The following is a 17,363-nucleotide window of genomic DNA, read 5'->3' as shown; positions in this document are numbered from 1 at the left end:
AATAAACCAATATATTTTTAATTTCACGACTGCATGCTATTATGTATGTATTTATTTAAGCTTACCTTTTGCCATATATATATATATATATATATATATATATATATATATATATATATATATATATATATATATATATATATATATATATATATATATATATATATATATATATATATATATCATTCCTGAAAACGTGGATAAGATAAATCTTGATAAAATCACACGGGAAAAAGGGAGAGCACCTTAGCTTTCGTCTTTATAAACGAAAGCTAAAAATTCCCTTTTCGTGTGTTATATATATATATATATATATATATATATATATATATATATATATATATATATATATATATATATATATATATATATATATATATATAAAGGGCCCCGCGCCCACCTAGGGACGGCTGTGTGTGTATGATATACCTATTCTCTTTATCTAAATCCTCTAACCTAACTAAACCAATTTATCTAAGACCCCTCCTTTACCTCCTCAGTATTGGGAAGGACCCTGCGGACATCTACACCGTCAGGGAAGGAGACGTGAAGTACGCCAGCTTCCACCCCTTCAGGAGTGTATCCTCCCATCCACGCTTTGCCATCAGGGTGACTCCTCTGTCCCTCTCCGACGAGGTTAACCTCACCAACCTCATGATATACCAAAATAAGAAATAGAGGTGGGGAGGAGAGGAGTGCTGGGGTGGCGTGATGGTGGTTGAAGGTGTGATTATCTTTGAATCATAAATACGATTAAAAATAATGTCTTTCTTCTTTGTCCAGACGCACAGTAAGCTCATCAACGTCACTTAGCCTAGGAACACACTGATGGCAACTATGTACATCAACTAAGTTTTAGCACCGTCAGCAGAAAGCTCCTCCACCAACATCCAGCACATTAATAATATCCTCCACTAAGGGAGCGTCTTGGAGCTTCTCATCTTGCGCCATGGACCATCACAGATCGCCCATTTGTTAACTACTGTACAAAATCTTATTTAAAGACATGTGTCAGCACCGTCAATGCAAGTCTGCTCGAGTGCCACTAACCAGCATCATAAACAAAGTTTGCGACAGCCAGGTTCAAGAGAGCTAATGGATATATCCATCATTTATAAGATAGATCATGCGTGCCTTAAACGTCGATCGCGATCTACCAGTAGATCGCAATGCGATTTCTAGCAGATCGCGGGATGGTAGTAGTGGCGTAGCCCATCAACAGGGATCCTACATTCCTACAGGTACCTGTCCGTTATTACACACACAAAAAAAAAAAAAAAATTTATCTCCATTATTGGTAGCATTTCATCACATGTTTTGTCTTTGTATCTAGCAGTTATTTAGCAAGGAAGGACACATTTTAATAATTTGTGGAATATTTAATTAATAATGTCACATAAAATTACACCGTTAACATAAAATTTAACCATGCAGTGAAAATTATCACATCAGTAAAGTAAGTTCTTCTTTATACCGTTCTTAGATGTATGATTATGCAATGAAAATTTCAGGCACGCGTGTGAGCACACGTACACACGCACGCACGCACGCACATATACACACACACACACACACATATATACACACACACACACACATATACACACACACACACACACACACACATACAAACACACACCTCGTCCGCGAATTGCTGTTCAACACCACAACCGCATCCAGCCCATACGAGCACGAACTGATCGCTACAACAACAGCCAGTCCCAACCATTGTCAAAATTATCAACAACTTGTGTATTCACTCCCAGCCAATTTTACCTTTTTGTACTATCACTATGTTGAAATGCCCTGTTGTATAACCTTCTCCCCACCTTGTTATTATATATCATATTTGTATCACTTATGTTACTTGTATATTATTTGTCAATCAAGTGACCCATTTGCCAATTATGTAACTACAGTATATTTCAGCCTTCCGGCCGCCATGTTTTGTCAATAAACCGTTAATTTCTATTATTATTATTATTATTATTATTATTATTATTATTATTATTATCGCACACACACACACTCACACACTACTACTACTATTATTATTTTTTTTAATTGTCCTCCATCCTCCCCCTATAGCCACCCCTTCGCCTCCATTTTATTACCTTAATATTAAATATCCAAATACATAAGTAGCTATCCTAGCTGTGTTGAGTTAGTTGAGCGCGAGTCTGGCGTAGAAGCATCTTGTACTTGGTCCCATCCCACCAGTGGTTGTGAACAATAGAGGAGTGAAGCTGCCTTGATCAACGTTCTGAATTCTCTCCCCGTATCCCCTTATCTTGTCGTTCTCGTTCCTCCTGTGTGCAGCATCGAGAGCTAAGTTACGGTGATATGCGGCCATGGGATCAAAAATTCTGATGCCGAAGAAGGCTCGCTGTCCCCGCGTCCAGAATCCTTGAGCACTGACGTCAACACGGGCTTCGTTGGATGTGTTTGAAGTCCTATGTTGGAAGATCTCACCGTCCAATGGAAGGAGGGTCGGTTCTACCCTGACATCACAACAGATTTCCTTCAACATATTTGCTGTGAGATCCCGTACTTCGTCATGCCTCATGCATATGATGCCCCCTTTCTTGCACACCATGGCATGATCGACGTCATAGGAAAGAGCCACACACGCATTGGGAGGGCAAACCTTCTACTGGCCTACCATACTTTAGAGCATTGGCATCTGTAAATTCTTGTTTATTGAGACTGAAACCATTTGCCCTTATTGGTATCGTAGTTAACCAGTTCAAGGCGCCCACCTCCTGCGCTATAGCTACTTTTTTTTTCAAATTCTCTGCTGCAACTTATCACTTTGGCCTTGCTGTCGTTCTGTCGTAATGGACCTTCGAATCTTGTTTACTTCACTGGTATCCACCTCCCCTGTTACGTTTGAGCTATTATGTGGTCCGTGAGGGCTGTCGTGAGCTTAACTGAGTTTTGATGTTCGGTGGCAGCAATGTCCTCTGGATTGGTCAGTCCCATTCCTCCCAGTCTCGGTGGTAGTGCAAGGAGTGATCGTTCTGCTGGAGTTAACTGAGGGTGTTTCACTAATTTGGGAAAGAAATTGAAGCTGATTGCTTCTCCCAGAGGGTGGAGGAGAGGTCCGATATCAGGGATTGTGCGCATCAGGTAGTTCCAGTGATGCTTGACTCCATGGGTGAATGCCGTAAAAGCTGCACGTGGCTTTGTGTTAGCAATCTCAGACAGAGCTTGGATTTCCCTAACCCACTCATTCACCTTTCCCGTTACGTACTCGGTCTTGAAGTCCGTCGTGCCAATTACTGCGCCTAGGTGTCTTTGGCCGTCTATTGTTATTTTGACCTCACTTCCACCGAACACCTCTATTGCCCGTTCATAATGTTCTGGCTTCAGAATGAGGCTACTACTACTACTGCTACTACTACTTTGCTGTCACTCAGAATGCTGGCATTTGTTCTCTTGTCTTCCCAGCGAACTCGGAGGAAGGAACGTAGACTACGTTGGTGAAAGTTTTCAAGTACCTTGAGGTGCCCTCTGTCTCGCTGCCATATAGCAGGGTGGGGAGGATCACTGCTCGATATACGTGAAACATTGTAGATAATTTCAGCTCCTTACAGCTGAAGACACGCGTACAGAGTCTGCCAAAGGCTTGAGATGGACATCTGATCCATTGTTGAATCTCTTCATCGATGTCCATGGTAGTGGACAGGTGGGAGCCGAGATACAGAAAGTGGATAACATTAGAGAGGATAGTACCGTTAAGCTGGATGGATGGTGGAGGTATGGTTAAACCAGAGGCTGGCTGAAAGAGAATCTGAGTCTTACGTACATTCACCTCAAAGCCGAAGTGTGCATACGCATCTGTGTAGGTGTTCAGGATTTCCTGAAGGCGTGTTCGGTGTGAGCGACAGGGGTGAGGTCGTTTGCATATTAAAGTTCAGTAATGGAATCTGCAGATGCCGCTGTTCCTGCTTGGAATCGTCTTCTGTTCAAAAGACCCTTCATCCAGTACTGGATGTCCACCCAACCAGCTAAATTGGCACTGGCACAAGTAAGGAAGGAAGCCCCGTTTGGATGAGGGAGAACTCAGACTGGGTGCCATTGTGCAGGACACTGCCGTTCATGCCATCATGGAGTTGCATCACAATGGCGATGAATTTTGGTGGGCGGCTAAAAAGGCTGAACGTACGCCAGAGGGCTTCCCTTTTGCCTGAGTAGAGGGCCTCGGTTAGGTCGATGGTGTTGATCTGCAAGTTTTAGCATTTCGCATGCTTTATTTTTAAACCAGTTGTTCTTTAGTTTGTGAAATTTGTGCTAGGCCGCCGCTTTCTTCTTGCAGAAGGTATCAGCTTTGGCCCGAGACTGAGGGTTGTTCTGCCAGTCAGTTAAAGCAGCAAGTTTATCATCAACGACAACATTGATTTCCGGGTCATTTTCAACAAACCAGTCCTAGTGAATTGTTTCGATCTGGCCGAGGGTCTCTTTGCAGGTTTTTGTCATGACAGTGTCGAGAATACCCCATTCAGCACTGGGATCTGGGTTGTTTGTAGTCGGGTTGTTTATCAGCCCATGTTCGAGCTTCTCTCTGAAAGCATGTGCTACCGCTAGATCCTACAGGCAATTAGTGTTAAAACCTTTTCTGGAGACTTGTTGCCTTCGCCGTTTTGGGGCAACATGAAGTGAGAGCTTGGCTCTGACAAGCAGATGATCATATCAGTGTTGCATTGGTCTAAGCCATGCATGGCTCGGGTGATGTGGACATCTCGGCGATCTCTTTCGCCAACAATGATGTAGTCAATGAGATGCCAGTGTTTGGATCGTGGGTGTTGCCACGAACCCTTGAACTTGTCGGCTTGTCTAAACAAGGTATTGGTGATAGTGAGGTGGTATGCAACACACTTGCTGAGGAGGAGTAGGCCGTTAGGATTATACTTGCCTAGTCCACTTCTCCCTATGATTTCCTGCCAAATGTCAGCATCTTTGACAACTCTGGTATTGAAGTCACCAAGGGACATAAATTTTTCTCCTCTGGGGATGGAGATTAGCATTCTGTCAAGGTCGACGTAAAAGACCTCCTTGATGTCATCCTCGGCATCCAGTGTTGGGGCGTATGCTCTGATGAAAAAGGCATGACGTGAGTGACTAAGTGGGACTCTAAACGTCATGAGGCACTCGTTGATCCTAACAGGCATTTCAGTTAGCCTGTGTAGGATGCATTGGCGGGTGGCAAAGCCAACTCCATAGATGCGGTTTCTTTCTGCAGTAGGCTTATCCTTCCAGAAGAAGGTATAGCCAGATCCCCAGTTCTGTGAGTCGACCCTCGTCTAGGAGCCGGGACTCAATAATGGCTGCTATGTCGATGTTATACCCAGCCAGCTGCAACCACACATCTTGGCTCTCCCTTTTCCTGATCCAGTGGTGCAAGAGTTGGAACGACTAGGGAGAGGGGGAGTTGCAATGAACTGCCGATAGCCCAGTTTGTTGGGTTTCGCCTTAGTAGCCTGTCCATCATGCATTGCCTTCGGCCGCTGGTGTACAGTAGTCGTTGGGATCCGATGGTGGTCACCTTTTTCGCCTATACCACCGTTGGGGTCTTGTTGGAGCTCTGTAAGCATGTCTGCCTGATGCAGGGCTCCACCGCAGATTTTTCGTTCAGGATTTACTCCCGTAGCCTTATTCCTACCAAGGTTAATCCGCAGGGCAGTGGGGCAGTGGTTCGTAGGCGCTAGGACGTGTCCACAGCCAGTGGTCTATGCGCCATTCTTCTGGGGCTCACTGCTACTCCGAGATCCCCTGTTTGTCTAGCCTGGGCCCATGAGGCACCCAGTTACTGTGTGTTGCCACGGGGAGGCAGAGCAGAAGTCTTGATGGTGAAGAGGCTGTACGCCACGAGGGCTAGCCAGCGGTGGTAGCTGAAAGCGAGAGGAAGCAAGCGGTGCTTGCACCTTAATACTAACATAATGCTGCCATATTAGACGACGCATTACACGACCCTGTGTACTCTCTCTCTCTCTCTCTCTCTCTCTCTCTCTCTCTCTATCTATATATATATATATATATATATATATATATATATATATATATATATATATATATATATCCTTTGATTAAAAAATTATCCATTATATGCTGAAGGTAAAGACAAATTATGCGAGTAGATCACGTTTGGATAACCGTGCAAAAAGTAGATCCAGTGACACCAAAGTCTGGCCATCCCTGCGGTAGATCATCACAAGTCGGGTAACTTACACATCAAATTTCAAATAAATTTAATGATATTATTTACATTATGTAGCACATAATCTCATAACGTTAAGTATTTCTGCATTTACTAAGAATTCGTGACAAAAGAAAGATGTTTCTTGTAAGTGCGTGAGTTGAACCAATGTTCCTCCTACCTGTCGCCACGGGCACAAGTACACGTCAGCAACGTACCTGTAAGAGAAAAAAATTTGGTTACCTCTCCACCATGACAGCAGACGCTTTCATCATCACACACCATTATAATAGTAACATATGAACAAACTTGGAAGGAGAGCGAGTAGGACATGTAAGTGGAGGATGAAGTGGCGTTGGTAGTGGAAGAGGGAGTCTGGGTGGAGGGGGAGGGAGTCTGGGTGGAGGAGGAGGAGGTCTGGATGGAGAAGGAAGTGTTGGAGGAGGAGAAAATGTTGGAAGAGGAGGACCAGGAAGAGGTGTTGGTGAAGGATGAGGAGAAGATGTTGAAGGAGAAGGAGGTGTTGGAAGAGGAGGAAAGGAAGTGTTGGTGGAGGATAAGATGTTCCAGGAGGAGGAGGAGGAGGAGGAGGAGGAAGAGGAGTTGTGTGTGTAGTATGAGGAGGAAGTGATGGTGGAGGAAGGTGAGGAAGAGGTGTTATGAGCCACGGGTGTTTGGGGGAAGGTGAGGAAGAGGTGTTATGAGCCACGGGTGTTTGGGGGAAGGTGAGGAAGAGGTGTTATAAGCCACGGGTGTTTGAGGAAGGTGAGGAAAAGAGGTGTTGGGCCACAGGTGTTTAGGGGTGAAGGTGAGAAGGGTATGAGCCACAGGTGTTTGGGGAAGGTGAAAGAGGAGTGATATGAGCCATGGGTGTTTGAGGGGAAGGTGAGGAAGAGGTGTTGTGAAACCCAAGAATGCTTTGGAGGTGGGGAAGAAGTGTTATGAGCCACAGGGTGTTTGGAAAGGTGAGGAAGAGGTGTTATGAGCCACGTGTGTGTTTGGGGAAGGTGAGGAAGAGGTGTTATGAGCCACGGGTGTTTGGGGGAAGGTGAGGAAGGAGTGTTGAGGAGCCACGGGTGTTTGGGGAAAGGTGAGGAAGGTGTTATAGGCCACATTGTGTGTTTGAAGGTGAGAAAGTGTTATAGACCTGGGTGTTTGGGGAAAGGTGAGGAAGAGGTGTTAGAACACAGGTGTTTGGGAAAGGTGAGAAGAGGTGTTATAGGCCACGTGTGTTTGAGGAAGGTGAGAAGAGGTGTTATGAGCCACAGGTGTTTGGGAAAGGTCAGGAAGAGGTGTTAGGAGCCACAGGTTTGGGGGAAGGTGAGGAAGAGGTGTTATGAGCCATGGGTGTTGAGGAAGGTGGGGAAGAGGTGTTATGAGCCACACGGGTGTTTAAGGGGGAAGGTGAGGAAGAGGTGTTATGAGCCACGGGTGTTTGGGGGAGCCAGTGTTTGGGGGAAGGAGGAAGAGGTGTTAGGAGCCACATGAATTTGGGGGAAGTAAAGTTTAAAACATAGAGCAAGAGAGGCATAACGGTTCCTCCTTAATCATTTCAAAATTCGGTTAATCATTCTAGGAAAGTGACTAGTGGTGTTAAGAAACCTAGAAGTAAATACATTAATAAATAAATAAACACACATACATAAACACTGGTAAAGATAGATGTGGCGCCATTGACCAAGAGAGAGAGAGAGAGAGAGAGAGAGAGAGAGAGAGAGAGAGAGAGAGAGAGAGAGAGAGAGGAAAGTCTATCCCAAAACTAAATACTGCAAGAAACGACTTTTTTCTCAGACAAATAACAAAGGCACATAAACATCCCTTCCTCGTATGATAACCTGGACATAAACAATTAAAATTAAAACACAAAACAGAAAGATCACCTGAATAATCAATCTATTATCATTTAAGGTTCACAGCTAAAACGACACAAAACCTCACTCGGCAACCAAACCCCGCAGAACCCCGAGGCAGGACACAGGTGGCAGCATCTCTCTCTCTCTCTCTCTCTCTACACACACACACACACACACACACACACGAGTTAGTTCAAGGGTCGATGATACTCGATAAACAGTTGACTGTCACTAGGTGTAAACGTTTTGTGAATCTAAGTGAACTTTTACCAGTGAATGTGAACGATGTAACTAGTGAGTGTTTGGAAAGTGTAGGAGTAATTACGTTTTCACATATGTTATGGAGTCAACATTTCCTTTCTTGTCGATGAGAAAATTTACCGATTGGGACATTTTTTTTTTTTATAAATTTCGTGAAACGATGAGGAAATAAGTGTTCATTACTCTTAGGAAAGAGCAAAACTTTACTACCATACAAAATATGGCCAGTGTTTTAGTGACAATGAAAATACTGTAAATTAAGGTCTGACAGTATCAGCACCTGAATGAAAGACCTACTGCACATACCCAGTTTCTGGATAATAAATGAACCTTTTCTGAACGAGTGCACCAAAGAATCATTGAGGTACCAATAAATTACTCTAAAACAGCGCATGTTTTGTTTACCAGTGACGGGAAGTAATGAAAATGCTATATTACATTCAGTTAAATGATATGAAATAAAATTTCTTGGAAATGAAATAGAAGCTTATAAAGACATATACTGTGTGGACAAGAATATCGTTAATGACTATGATACACTCGTCCTGCATCTAACGATCTTCGTTGAAACAGGAAAGGCCACTACACCTTCCCGCTCCCGCTGTAGTATTAATATTAACCATGCCCCTCAGTAAGAAGGCGCAGCGTGTGATGGCCATCACTCTCCTGAATGTAATATATTTAGGAATTCTTGTGATAATAATCCACAATAACGACGCTAAGATAACATCAAGGCCTGTTAAAGGATCTATGATGGCATTTAATACTATCTATCTTAATCCATCATCAGAGGATATTGGCAGCTACAGAGGAGCGGTGAAAGTACCAAGTAGCATTACAAGACCCGACCACAGAACTAAAGTATCGAACAAGAAGACTATTAATATAATAGCTGGGGGTAACAGTCATGAAAACAGTGAAGTAACGCTGAGTAACGGTACCAAGGGGAGAATTTTGAAGGAAACAGATAACAATGAAAATCTCACAAAAGATAATAATGATAGCAGCAATGTGCATATAGAAGACGACAAAAGTATATCTGGCATGAATAAGTCTCATTCAGAAAAGTTGATGAATGTGAGAGGTGAAACTAAGGAAATTACCATTCAGTCAAGCCTAAGAACACAAAGGGCGATAGCTTCTCCAAGGCTCTTAGCGAATCTCAGAGAAACGCACACTACAATTTCATCAGAAACACCAAGAAAACCAGTTATTCTTGTAAGTTCCCTTCAAGAAGAATATGTAACCTCATGTGTTGAAGATCCACATGCATCAAAAACTTCTCACCTTAGAAAAGACGCTGAAACCCTTAAAACTTCGACTGTGGCGGCCACACCATACCCCGACACCCTTGATAGTCACCTCCAAGAGAAAGATCAGTTAGATACTGGAAACTTACTTCCAAAGACAAAGACAAAGACAAAAGTTCCACTGGCCAGTATGAACTCCACTTCAATGAGTAGTCCGTCAGCATCCGGCGGTGTTTATCATCGTTTACCGTCCCCTGTAATGCGTTCAGGAACAAAAATTTCAACATCTAATGGGCCTTTGGAAGAGACCAGAGATTTGGCGGCAGATAAAACCTCAATTCAAGCTGTAAACGTGCGAGCAATTTCTGAAACCTCCTTGCAAAAGTTAAGAGGTTCTATGGTCCAAGAAAAATCTCGAGAAGTAAAAGTTCTGAAGACTGCTGCCACCTCTCTTCCTCACGCAGGATATATAACGGACACTACCACCTTCCTACACAAAGAAGCAGATCAAGTGGCTCCTATGGAATCCTCTTCATGGACAAGAGGTCTTCAGGTTCCGAGTGTCAACTTGCTGAAATCAACTAACTCAACAGATCCTGAAATTTTCCATTCAAAATTTACAGGCCCATCGACCCCTGAGAACTTCCTAACAGATGCTACAATTCAATCAGATTCTCAAGCCACTCCTACACATCCAAAAAAGTGTTTCCCTACTGAAGGTCACCTCCAAGATGCAAAACCAGACGCTGATCCTCGAGCCTTTCTTCCAAAAGGCTCCAGTACAATTCCGATAAGTCATATACTCCTTGACATTACTGTCAGTATGACAGGCGTGACCCTACAGGTGAACAATGCTCAGGTATACAGCGACCTCAACAACACTATGTTTTGGGGCAGTATGAAAGTTCGCCTCCACGCAGGTCTTCACCTGATAACGCTGCACCAGGTCACAGGTCAGGTCATGACAGCGGACTCCTACATGACCTGGCAGGCCACAAGTGATACCCAGTTCATTTCTGCGTTAAAAGAAATTCAAAACGGCCGCCTTTTGGTCATCATCGGCGCAGTAAGTAATAAACAAGTCTAATGTGGTTATCTTGAGGTTATTCTTATTGCTAATATGTTGTAGAATTTAGTGAGATAAATATCACAATACTTACGTTTGTAAACTGGAGAACAACCCACATTTTACCATGAAAATTATTAATTAGGATTGACTAAATTGTGTTAATTTTCATATATGATTTAGTCAAACTTTCCCATAAGAGACAAATGCAATATAAATTCATCACCGACGTAACTTACTCTTCCAGCGTTTACTAAATTATTTTCTAGAAATAAAAATCTGGTCTACATGAGAGTAATACGATCTGCCCTAATTATCACATACACTTCTTTTAAAACTGAAAACAAAGAATATTAAACAACGAAACTATTTGTTATATATATATATATATATATATATATATATATATATATATATATATATATATATATATATATATATATATATATATATTTATATATTTATATATATATATATATATGTGAATTCGGTACAAATTTGACAGCTTTAGACATGACCCTTCAAGCTGTGGGGATGTTACAAGTACACTTCACCACTCCATAAAAACAACAAATAACTTGGAAAAATTTGATGGCAGCCAGACTTCACGACCTACCTAGGGGATGAGACGATAGCCGCCTTGGAGGAGCTGGGCGCTCACTACATAGACAGGCTGGCCTACATGGACGTGTGGTGTCTGCTTGTGCACAAGGGAGAGGAAGTGGTGAAAGAGGCGCTCACCACCTCATCCCCACAACACAACTCCACTAAGTTCGAGGTGTCGCCCCTGAGTATCCAGGTCTCTGTACCTCGCAAGAAAGGTGAGCCATGAGGGTGTTACAGGACTTGCTCCCAGAGTGAAGCGCGGGGTGAGGGATAGGAGTGCCTTATGGGCAGCAGGTGTGTAAATTATATCAGTAATATTGTCACCCCCTTCAGAGCGGCAGTGTGGGTGGTATGATAAGGAGGAGATGCGGGAGCGAGCCACCTTCTGTGAGACTTACGACGGCTACGGCGACTTCTGCAGCTGTGATGACCCGCCCTGGTCACCTCTCCCACACAACTCGGTGAGATACAAACATTAAATATCAAGTGTGCAAAAATTACTAGTATTTTGGGCTATGTGTACACAGTAAATTTTGAAATGTCTGGAGATGACACTTCTTACGCTAGTATTTTTAGTACAAACTAAAAACTGTAATGACACACTGGGTTATCCTATGTTAGCGTATTGCCTAAATTTGCATTTCGAAACGATGTCTTCGAAATTAGATGGAGTACCCGGTGCAGGAGGTGATTCCTGTTGCCATAGTAACAGCTCACCGGCTGCCCCACGTCCTACGTCAGGTGGGGCAGGTGTGGGCCAGCCCCGGCGGCACCAACACGCCCATCACCATCTACGTCGACGGTCACAACCCCGAGGCGCGAGCACTGGGCGCCCTCCTCAACATGTCCGTGGTGGAACACCACGACCCCATCCCCAAGGGTGAGTACTGTATGTTCAACTACTTCATTTTTTCTCTTCTATAAACCAACCATATTCGTCGAATAAGTACGTCATCTTAGCCAATTAATACAGTTCCTGATCTTCCTTCCCCAAAGGTTCGACAAACCGCATCAGCTACCACGTCAAGTTTCTCTTAACGGACGTATTCAAGCGCTACCCAGAGGTCGACAAGGTCATCATCCTGGAGGACGACCTTGACCTCGCACCAGACTTCATACCGTAAGTCCGACCAGTTGGTTACTTCCTAACCTTTGGCAATATATATTCTAACACTCATAATACCTGCCACACATTCTCAGAATTCTATTATGATCTGATGGTCCATTCCACCTTCGTTATGATCTGTTACTCAATTTCTACCTGCCAGTCGATCATTTTTTTTTTTGTTGCCACCCACAATTCTTCATTCTTAACTCATTCTACCATTTTTTATTAGTCAATTAAATGTGAACTGCCAATTATTCCTCGGCTTCTATCATAAATTTCGGCCAAAAAGCATTATTATGTAACTGATGAAGGAGACATACTAATTAACTTAATTTAACTATCAACGCCATAGGTTCACTATCAACACGTACTCGTTGACGTAACTCTCACTCACATCTCATCACTTCATCAGGTTCTTCCACCAAACAGCGCCACTACTCACGTCAGACAAGAAGCTACTGTGTGTCAATGCTTACAACTACAACGCCTTCAACCACACTGCCATCGATCCTACGCGTATCTACAGAGTCCATGGGGTTCCTGCTTATGGGTGGATGGTGAGGAGGGAAGTGGCCATTGAGATGGTCAATAAGTGGGCTCTTATGAATCAGGTCAGAAGATGTCTTGTTGTTCATGACTTGTTGACAATGTGACGTTACTTCATGACATTCGTAAGCTTAATCACAAGTATAGTGCGTAACTCTACAATGTACATAATAAATCTCTACCAATGAGTAACACTCAGTATTTGTGTTTCTGTAACAGGGTGTGGACTGGGACTTGTGGGTGAGATTTAATATGATGGGTGAGCGGGACATCCTGGTGCCTGAGATCCCTCGTACAAAGCATATTGGTGGCGGAGGCGCCCATGTCACTGGCCTAGAACAGGCACTGTACTACAATCAGCGACCTATCAACACAATCATCAATGTCACCTTGGACGTCCAGGGGTAAGAAAAGACAAGGTTCAGAAGCACCATTTAAGAGTTTGCCCATGCAGAGTCACTCTCAATCCTACATTCCACATCAGTACAAGTCTTGCCCCCCCCAATAATAAAACAGCCTCCTTATATTCGTTCTCCTCCTCTTTAAGTTTTTAATACAGCGGTCCACACAATACTATACCGTCATTCACGCATTTTGCACAACGTATACACAAACACACTTTGTTATAGTGGTGGGAACAGATGTACGATAAATGACAGTCCTAAAAATATGTATAACCTGACATACAATGGCTTTTACTGTCATGAAAATTGATACAGTACACTTTATATACTGCTCAAATTTCAATGGATATTTTAGTTGTGATACTGTATATCTGCAGGGCAACATTGTTCAACTACCTCAGTTTCCACTATGACGCCGTCCGCGCTGCTCAAGTGGTGCGCCTCACCCAGCACCCCTGCAAGGTCCTGCCCATACCTCAGTACCAGGTCAGTACAAGGTTCTGCCCATACCTCAGTACCAGGTCAGTACAAGGTCCTGCCTATACCCCACCACCAGGTCAGTGCCAGACCCTGCCCATACCCTCCACCAGGTCAGTGCCAGACCCTGCCCATACCTCACCACATGGTCAGTGCCAGACCCTGCCCATATCCCACCACCAGGACAGCGCCAGACCCTGTCCATACCTCACCACCAGGTCAGTGCCAGACCCTGCCCATACCCCACCACCAGGTCAGTGCCAGACCCTGCCCATACCCCACCACCAGGACAGCACCAGACCCTGTCCATACCCCACCACCAGGTCAGTGCCAAACCCTGCCCATACCCCACCACCAGGTCAGTGCCAAACCCTGCCCATACCCTAGCACCAAGTGAGAGGCAGGTCCTACCCGTACTCCAGCACCTGGTCAGAAACAGGTCCTGCCTTAAGTCAATATCTACAGTATGTCCAACCAGCCATAAAGTCATAACCTGATTATCCTTTACATACACAGTCAGTGTCACAATTCTTTATTGCAAACGAATTGTTTTTGAGTGTTCCTCCTCATTCATAACCAGACTGAACATCGTCTTGGCAACATTCAAAGCTTGTCGTTGGTCCCCAGGTGAACCAGAGCTACGTACTATACGTCAACCAGTCCGACGAGTTAGTCACAACCTCCCGGGCTTACTACGTCGTCGCCAGAGTGAGTGACATCTTCTGCAAATGTTGTGAAGTAAATAGTTATAAGCCTGAATATCAACTGTAGGAGAAAATGACCAGGAAGCAAATTTTAATGCACGGTTATTATTCCACCTCACCTTCGTTTTTGTATACTGCTATCATGAGACACTGGTTTTCATTGTCTTGAAGCTGGAAAGGTACACCATTACTTCTCACTGTGAGAACACTCACTGTCTCCTTCATCACCCTGGAACAACACCCTTCGACGCAGGGATATACACATGTACTTGAGAACATGGCGTGGAACGACCCCACACACACTAACTGTGCAAGAAAAATCCCACAAGACCAACATCCTTCACACGTGACCACTGGTGCCTGACCAACCACGCTGTAACACCATCACCTCTGGACAGTACCTCGTGACATGTTACCCAACATTGCCATGAAGACGATGAATAAAATTCTCACATCCCCACACACTTGTCTCGTGACCACACCCAGCATATCTATCTATCATGACCACATCCCACACACCTCGCTCATGACCACACTCCACACATCTCTCTCGTGACCACACACTGAGCACACCTCTCTCACGACCACACCCTACACACTTCTCTTATGACCACACTCCACACATTTCTTTTGTGACCACACTCCACACATCTCTCTCGTCACCACACTGAGCACACCCTACACACTTCTCTTATGACCACATTCCACACATTTCTTTTGTGACCACACTCCACACATCTCTCTCATCACCACACCCCACACTCCTCTCTCGAGACCACACCCATACACGTCTCTTATGACCACACTCCACACATTTCTTTTGAGACCACACTCCACACATCTCTCTCGTCACCACACCCCACACTCCTCTCTCGTGACCACACCCATACACGTCTCTTATGACCACACTTCACACATATCTCTCGCTACCACACTCCACACACATCTCTCGTGACCACACTAAACACACATCTCTCGTGACCACACCTCACATACCTCTCCCATGACCATACCCGACACCTAACCTAACCTAACCTAACCTAACCTACAAGAACACCTGAGCAGAAGTCCCATAAGTGACCTCTCTCTCTCTCTCTCTCCGTCAGTGTCTGGGGCTGGACGACCACGTGTTCCACGAGAACTTCCTCCTGATGTATACAGCCTCATTCTACGGCAACCAACTGTACGTCGTCGGCTGCCCCAACAGCCCCTTCTGGTGAGCTCCTTACATGACCCGCAACTGGTAATACAGGATGAACGACTGGGTAGGCTACTAGCAGTTGGGTAGGTTAGCGAACAGGTGGGTCGGCTAGCAGACAGGTGGGTAGGCTAGCTGGCAACAGTGTGTAAGCTAGCAAAAGTGGGTAAGCTAGCAACAATGGGTAAGCTAGCAACAGTGGGTAAGCTAGCAACAGTGGGTAAGCTAGCAACAGTGGGTAAGCTAGCAACAGTGGGTAAGCTAGCAACAGTGGGTAAGCTGGCAACAGTGGGTAAGCTAGCAACAGTGGGTAAGCTAGCAACAGTGGGTAAGCTAGCAACAGTAGGTAAGCTAGCAACAGTGGGTAAGCTTGCAACAGTGGGTAAGCTTGCAACAGTGGGTAAGCTAGCAACAGTGGGTAAACTGCCAACAGTGGGTAAACTGCCAACAGTGGGTAAGATGCCAACAGTGGGTAAGCTAGCAACAGTGGGTAAGCTAGCAACAGTAGGTATGCTAGCAACAGTAGGTAAGCTAGCAACAGTGGGTAAGCTAGCAACAGTGGGTAAGCTAGCAACAGTGGGTTTTAAGCCTTGTATTCAAAAAGGTCACAAGAGACCGGATCCTCGTCACACCATTAACCATAAGACTCTACAAGCAATCTTCCTCACACGTCTTGTACCGAACTTTGTCTGCTTGTCCTGCAGTTGGTCTCCTTCATCTTCCGTAACTGCTACACCTCTACAATGTATCATACTTCTCACTCCTTCTTATACTCCCTGCAGCCTAACAAAGGAGTCAGCGGACATCTACAACGCAACGCAGGAGGAGGTCAAGTACGCCAACAACCACCCCTTCAGGAATGTAAACCTCAACAAGCACGTGGCGCTAAGGGCTCCTCCAATCTCTCTCTCTGACGAGGTCAACCTCACCAACCTCCTCCACTACTACTTCAAGTCATAACAAGTGTGTGCAGCGGGTGTTAATGATTCCGGTACTGCTTATAGTTAGTAATGAACTGAGCAATAAATACTGTTAATTATTAGCCTTTTATTTATTACATTATTAAAATGTACAACATCTAACACACTTTAAGATGACTAAACAAAGACACCAGAAAGACATAAGAACGTAACCTTGAGCTCTGGCCGATGCCCAACAGGTACAGTCGCCTTATCTTGTTACCCCCTTCTGGGCCTCCCTTGTTCATATGGCACCATCCGGCTACCCGAAGGGCTAGGGAAGTGATTGATAGGATTGTTTCCTATAAACAGTCCTAGCAATCAATTCGCTACAAGTAGTGCGACTTTGCCACATGAACAAGGGAGGATCGGTAGGGGGTAACAAGATATCTGGAGACGACTGTATACCACGTTTAGACACGTAAATCATCCCGGGGAATTATTCTGCTGGCCTCACCCACCAAGTCTGCAGGCCATCACTTTCACTGGACCAACGACCAATAGAAATTTTAAATTATATTAACTTCAGATTTATATTTAACTGTCTTTGTATTCACTTTACAGGTGTATTTACCTCAGATTTGTCTTAATTTCAGATTAATATTCACTTTAAATATGTATTGACTTCAGATTTGTATTTACAGCCCCCAGCCATAATCAACAAAACTATACTTGTTTCTTATCTTAAAATACAAAACTCCTGCTCAAGGAAACTGTGCTTGTAATTTAGAAGAT

General features: G+C 44.3%; 2 protein-coding genes across 2 annotated transcripts; both read left to right on the top strand.

Moving 5' to 3' along the window:
* The first annotated feature begins 8,237 nt into the window (after positions 1-8,237).
* LOC121857897 lies at positions 8,238-11,897 on the top strand. The gene is made up of 3 exons (XM_042354145.1): positions 8,238-10,626; positions 11,225-11,447; positions 11,566-11,897. The coding sequence occupies exons 1-3, from the start codon at positions 8,932-8,934 to the stop codon at positions 11,709-11,711; spliced, it is 2,064 nt and encodes a 687-aa protein (XP_042210079.1). The 5' UTR covers positions 8,238-8,931; the 3' UTR covers positions 11,712-11,897.
* Position 11,898: 1 nt separating this feature from the next.
* On the top strand, positions 11,899-16,696 carry LOC121866531 (protein O-linked-mannose beta-1,2-N-acetylglucosaminyltransferase 1-like). The gene is made up of 8 exons (XM_042366333.1): positions 11,899-12,112; positions 12,229-12,352; positions 12,753-12,951; positions 13,106-13,290; positions 13,668-13,776; positions 14,395-14,475; positions 15,578-15,687; positions 16,452-16,696. Exons 1-8 carry the CDS (start codon positions 11,899-11,901, stop codon positions 16,627-16,629), a joined length of 1,200 nt encoding a protein of 399 aa, XP_042222267.1. The 3' UTR covers positions 16,630-16,696.
* The last annotated feature ends 667 nt before the right edge of the window (positions 16,697-17,363 follow it).

The sequence above is a fragment of the Homarus americanus genome, unplaced genomic scaffold (genome assembly GCF_018991925.1).
Source record: "Homarus americanus isolate GMGI-L3 unplaced genomic scaffold, GMGI_Hamer_2.0 scaffold51859, whole genome shotgun sequence".
Classification (NCBI taxonomy): domain Eukaryota; kingdom Metazoa; phylum Arthropoda; class Malacostraca; order Decapoda; family Nephropidae; genus Homarus; species Homarus americanus.
Note: the sequence above shows the minus strand (reverse complement) of the source record. Positions and strands in the feature narration are given on the sequence as shown.

Coding starts and splice junctions, on each gene's coding strand:
- LOC121866531 (XM_042366333.1), top strand. CDS start 11,899: ATGGAGTACCCGGTGCAGGAGGTGATTCCTGTTGCCATAGTAACAGCT. Junction 12,952..13,105: donor AGTGGGCTCTTATGAATCAG/GTCAGAAGATGT, acceptor TTTCTGTAACAG/GGTGTGGACTGGGACTTGTG. Junction 13,777..14,394: donor TGCCCATACCTCAGTACCAG/GTCAGTACAAGG, acceptor GTTGGTCCCCAG/GTGAACCAGAGCTACGTACT.
- LOC121857897 (XM_042354145.1), top strand. CDS start 8,932: ATGCCCCTCAGTAAGAAGGCGCAGCGTGTGATGGCCATCACTCTCCTG. Junction 10,627..11,224: donor TTTTGGTCATCATCGGCGCA/GTAAGTAATAAA, acceptor ATTTGATGGCAG/CCAGACTTCACGACCTACCT. Junction 11,448..11,565: donor CTCTGTACCTCGCAAGAAAG/GTGAGCCATGAG, acceptor CACCCCCTTCAG/AGCGGCAGTGTGGGTGGTAT.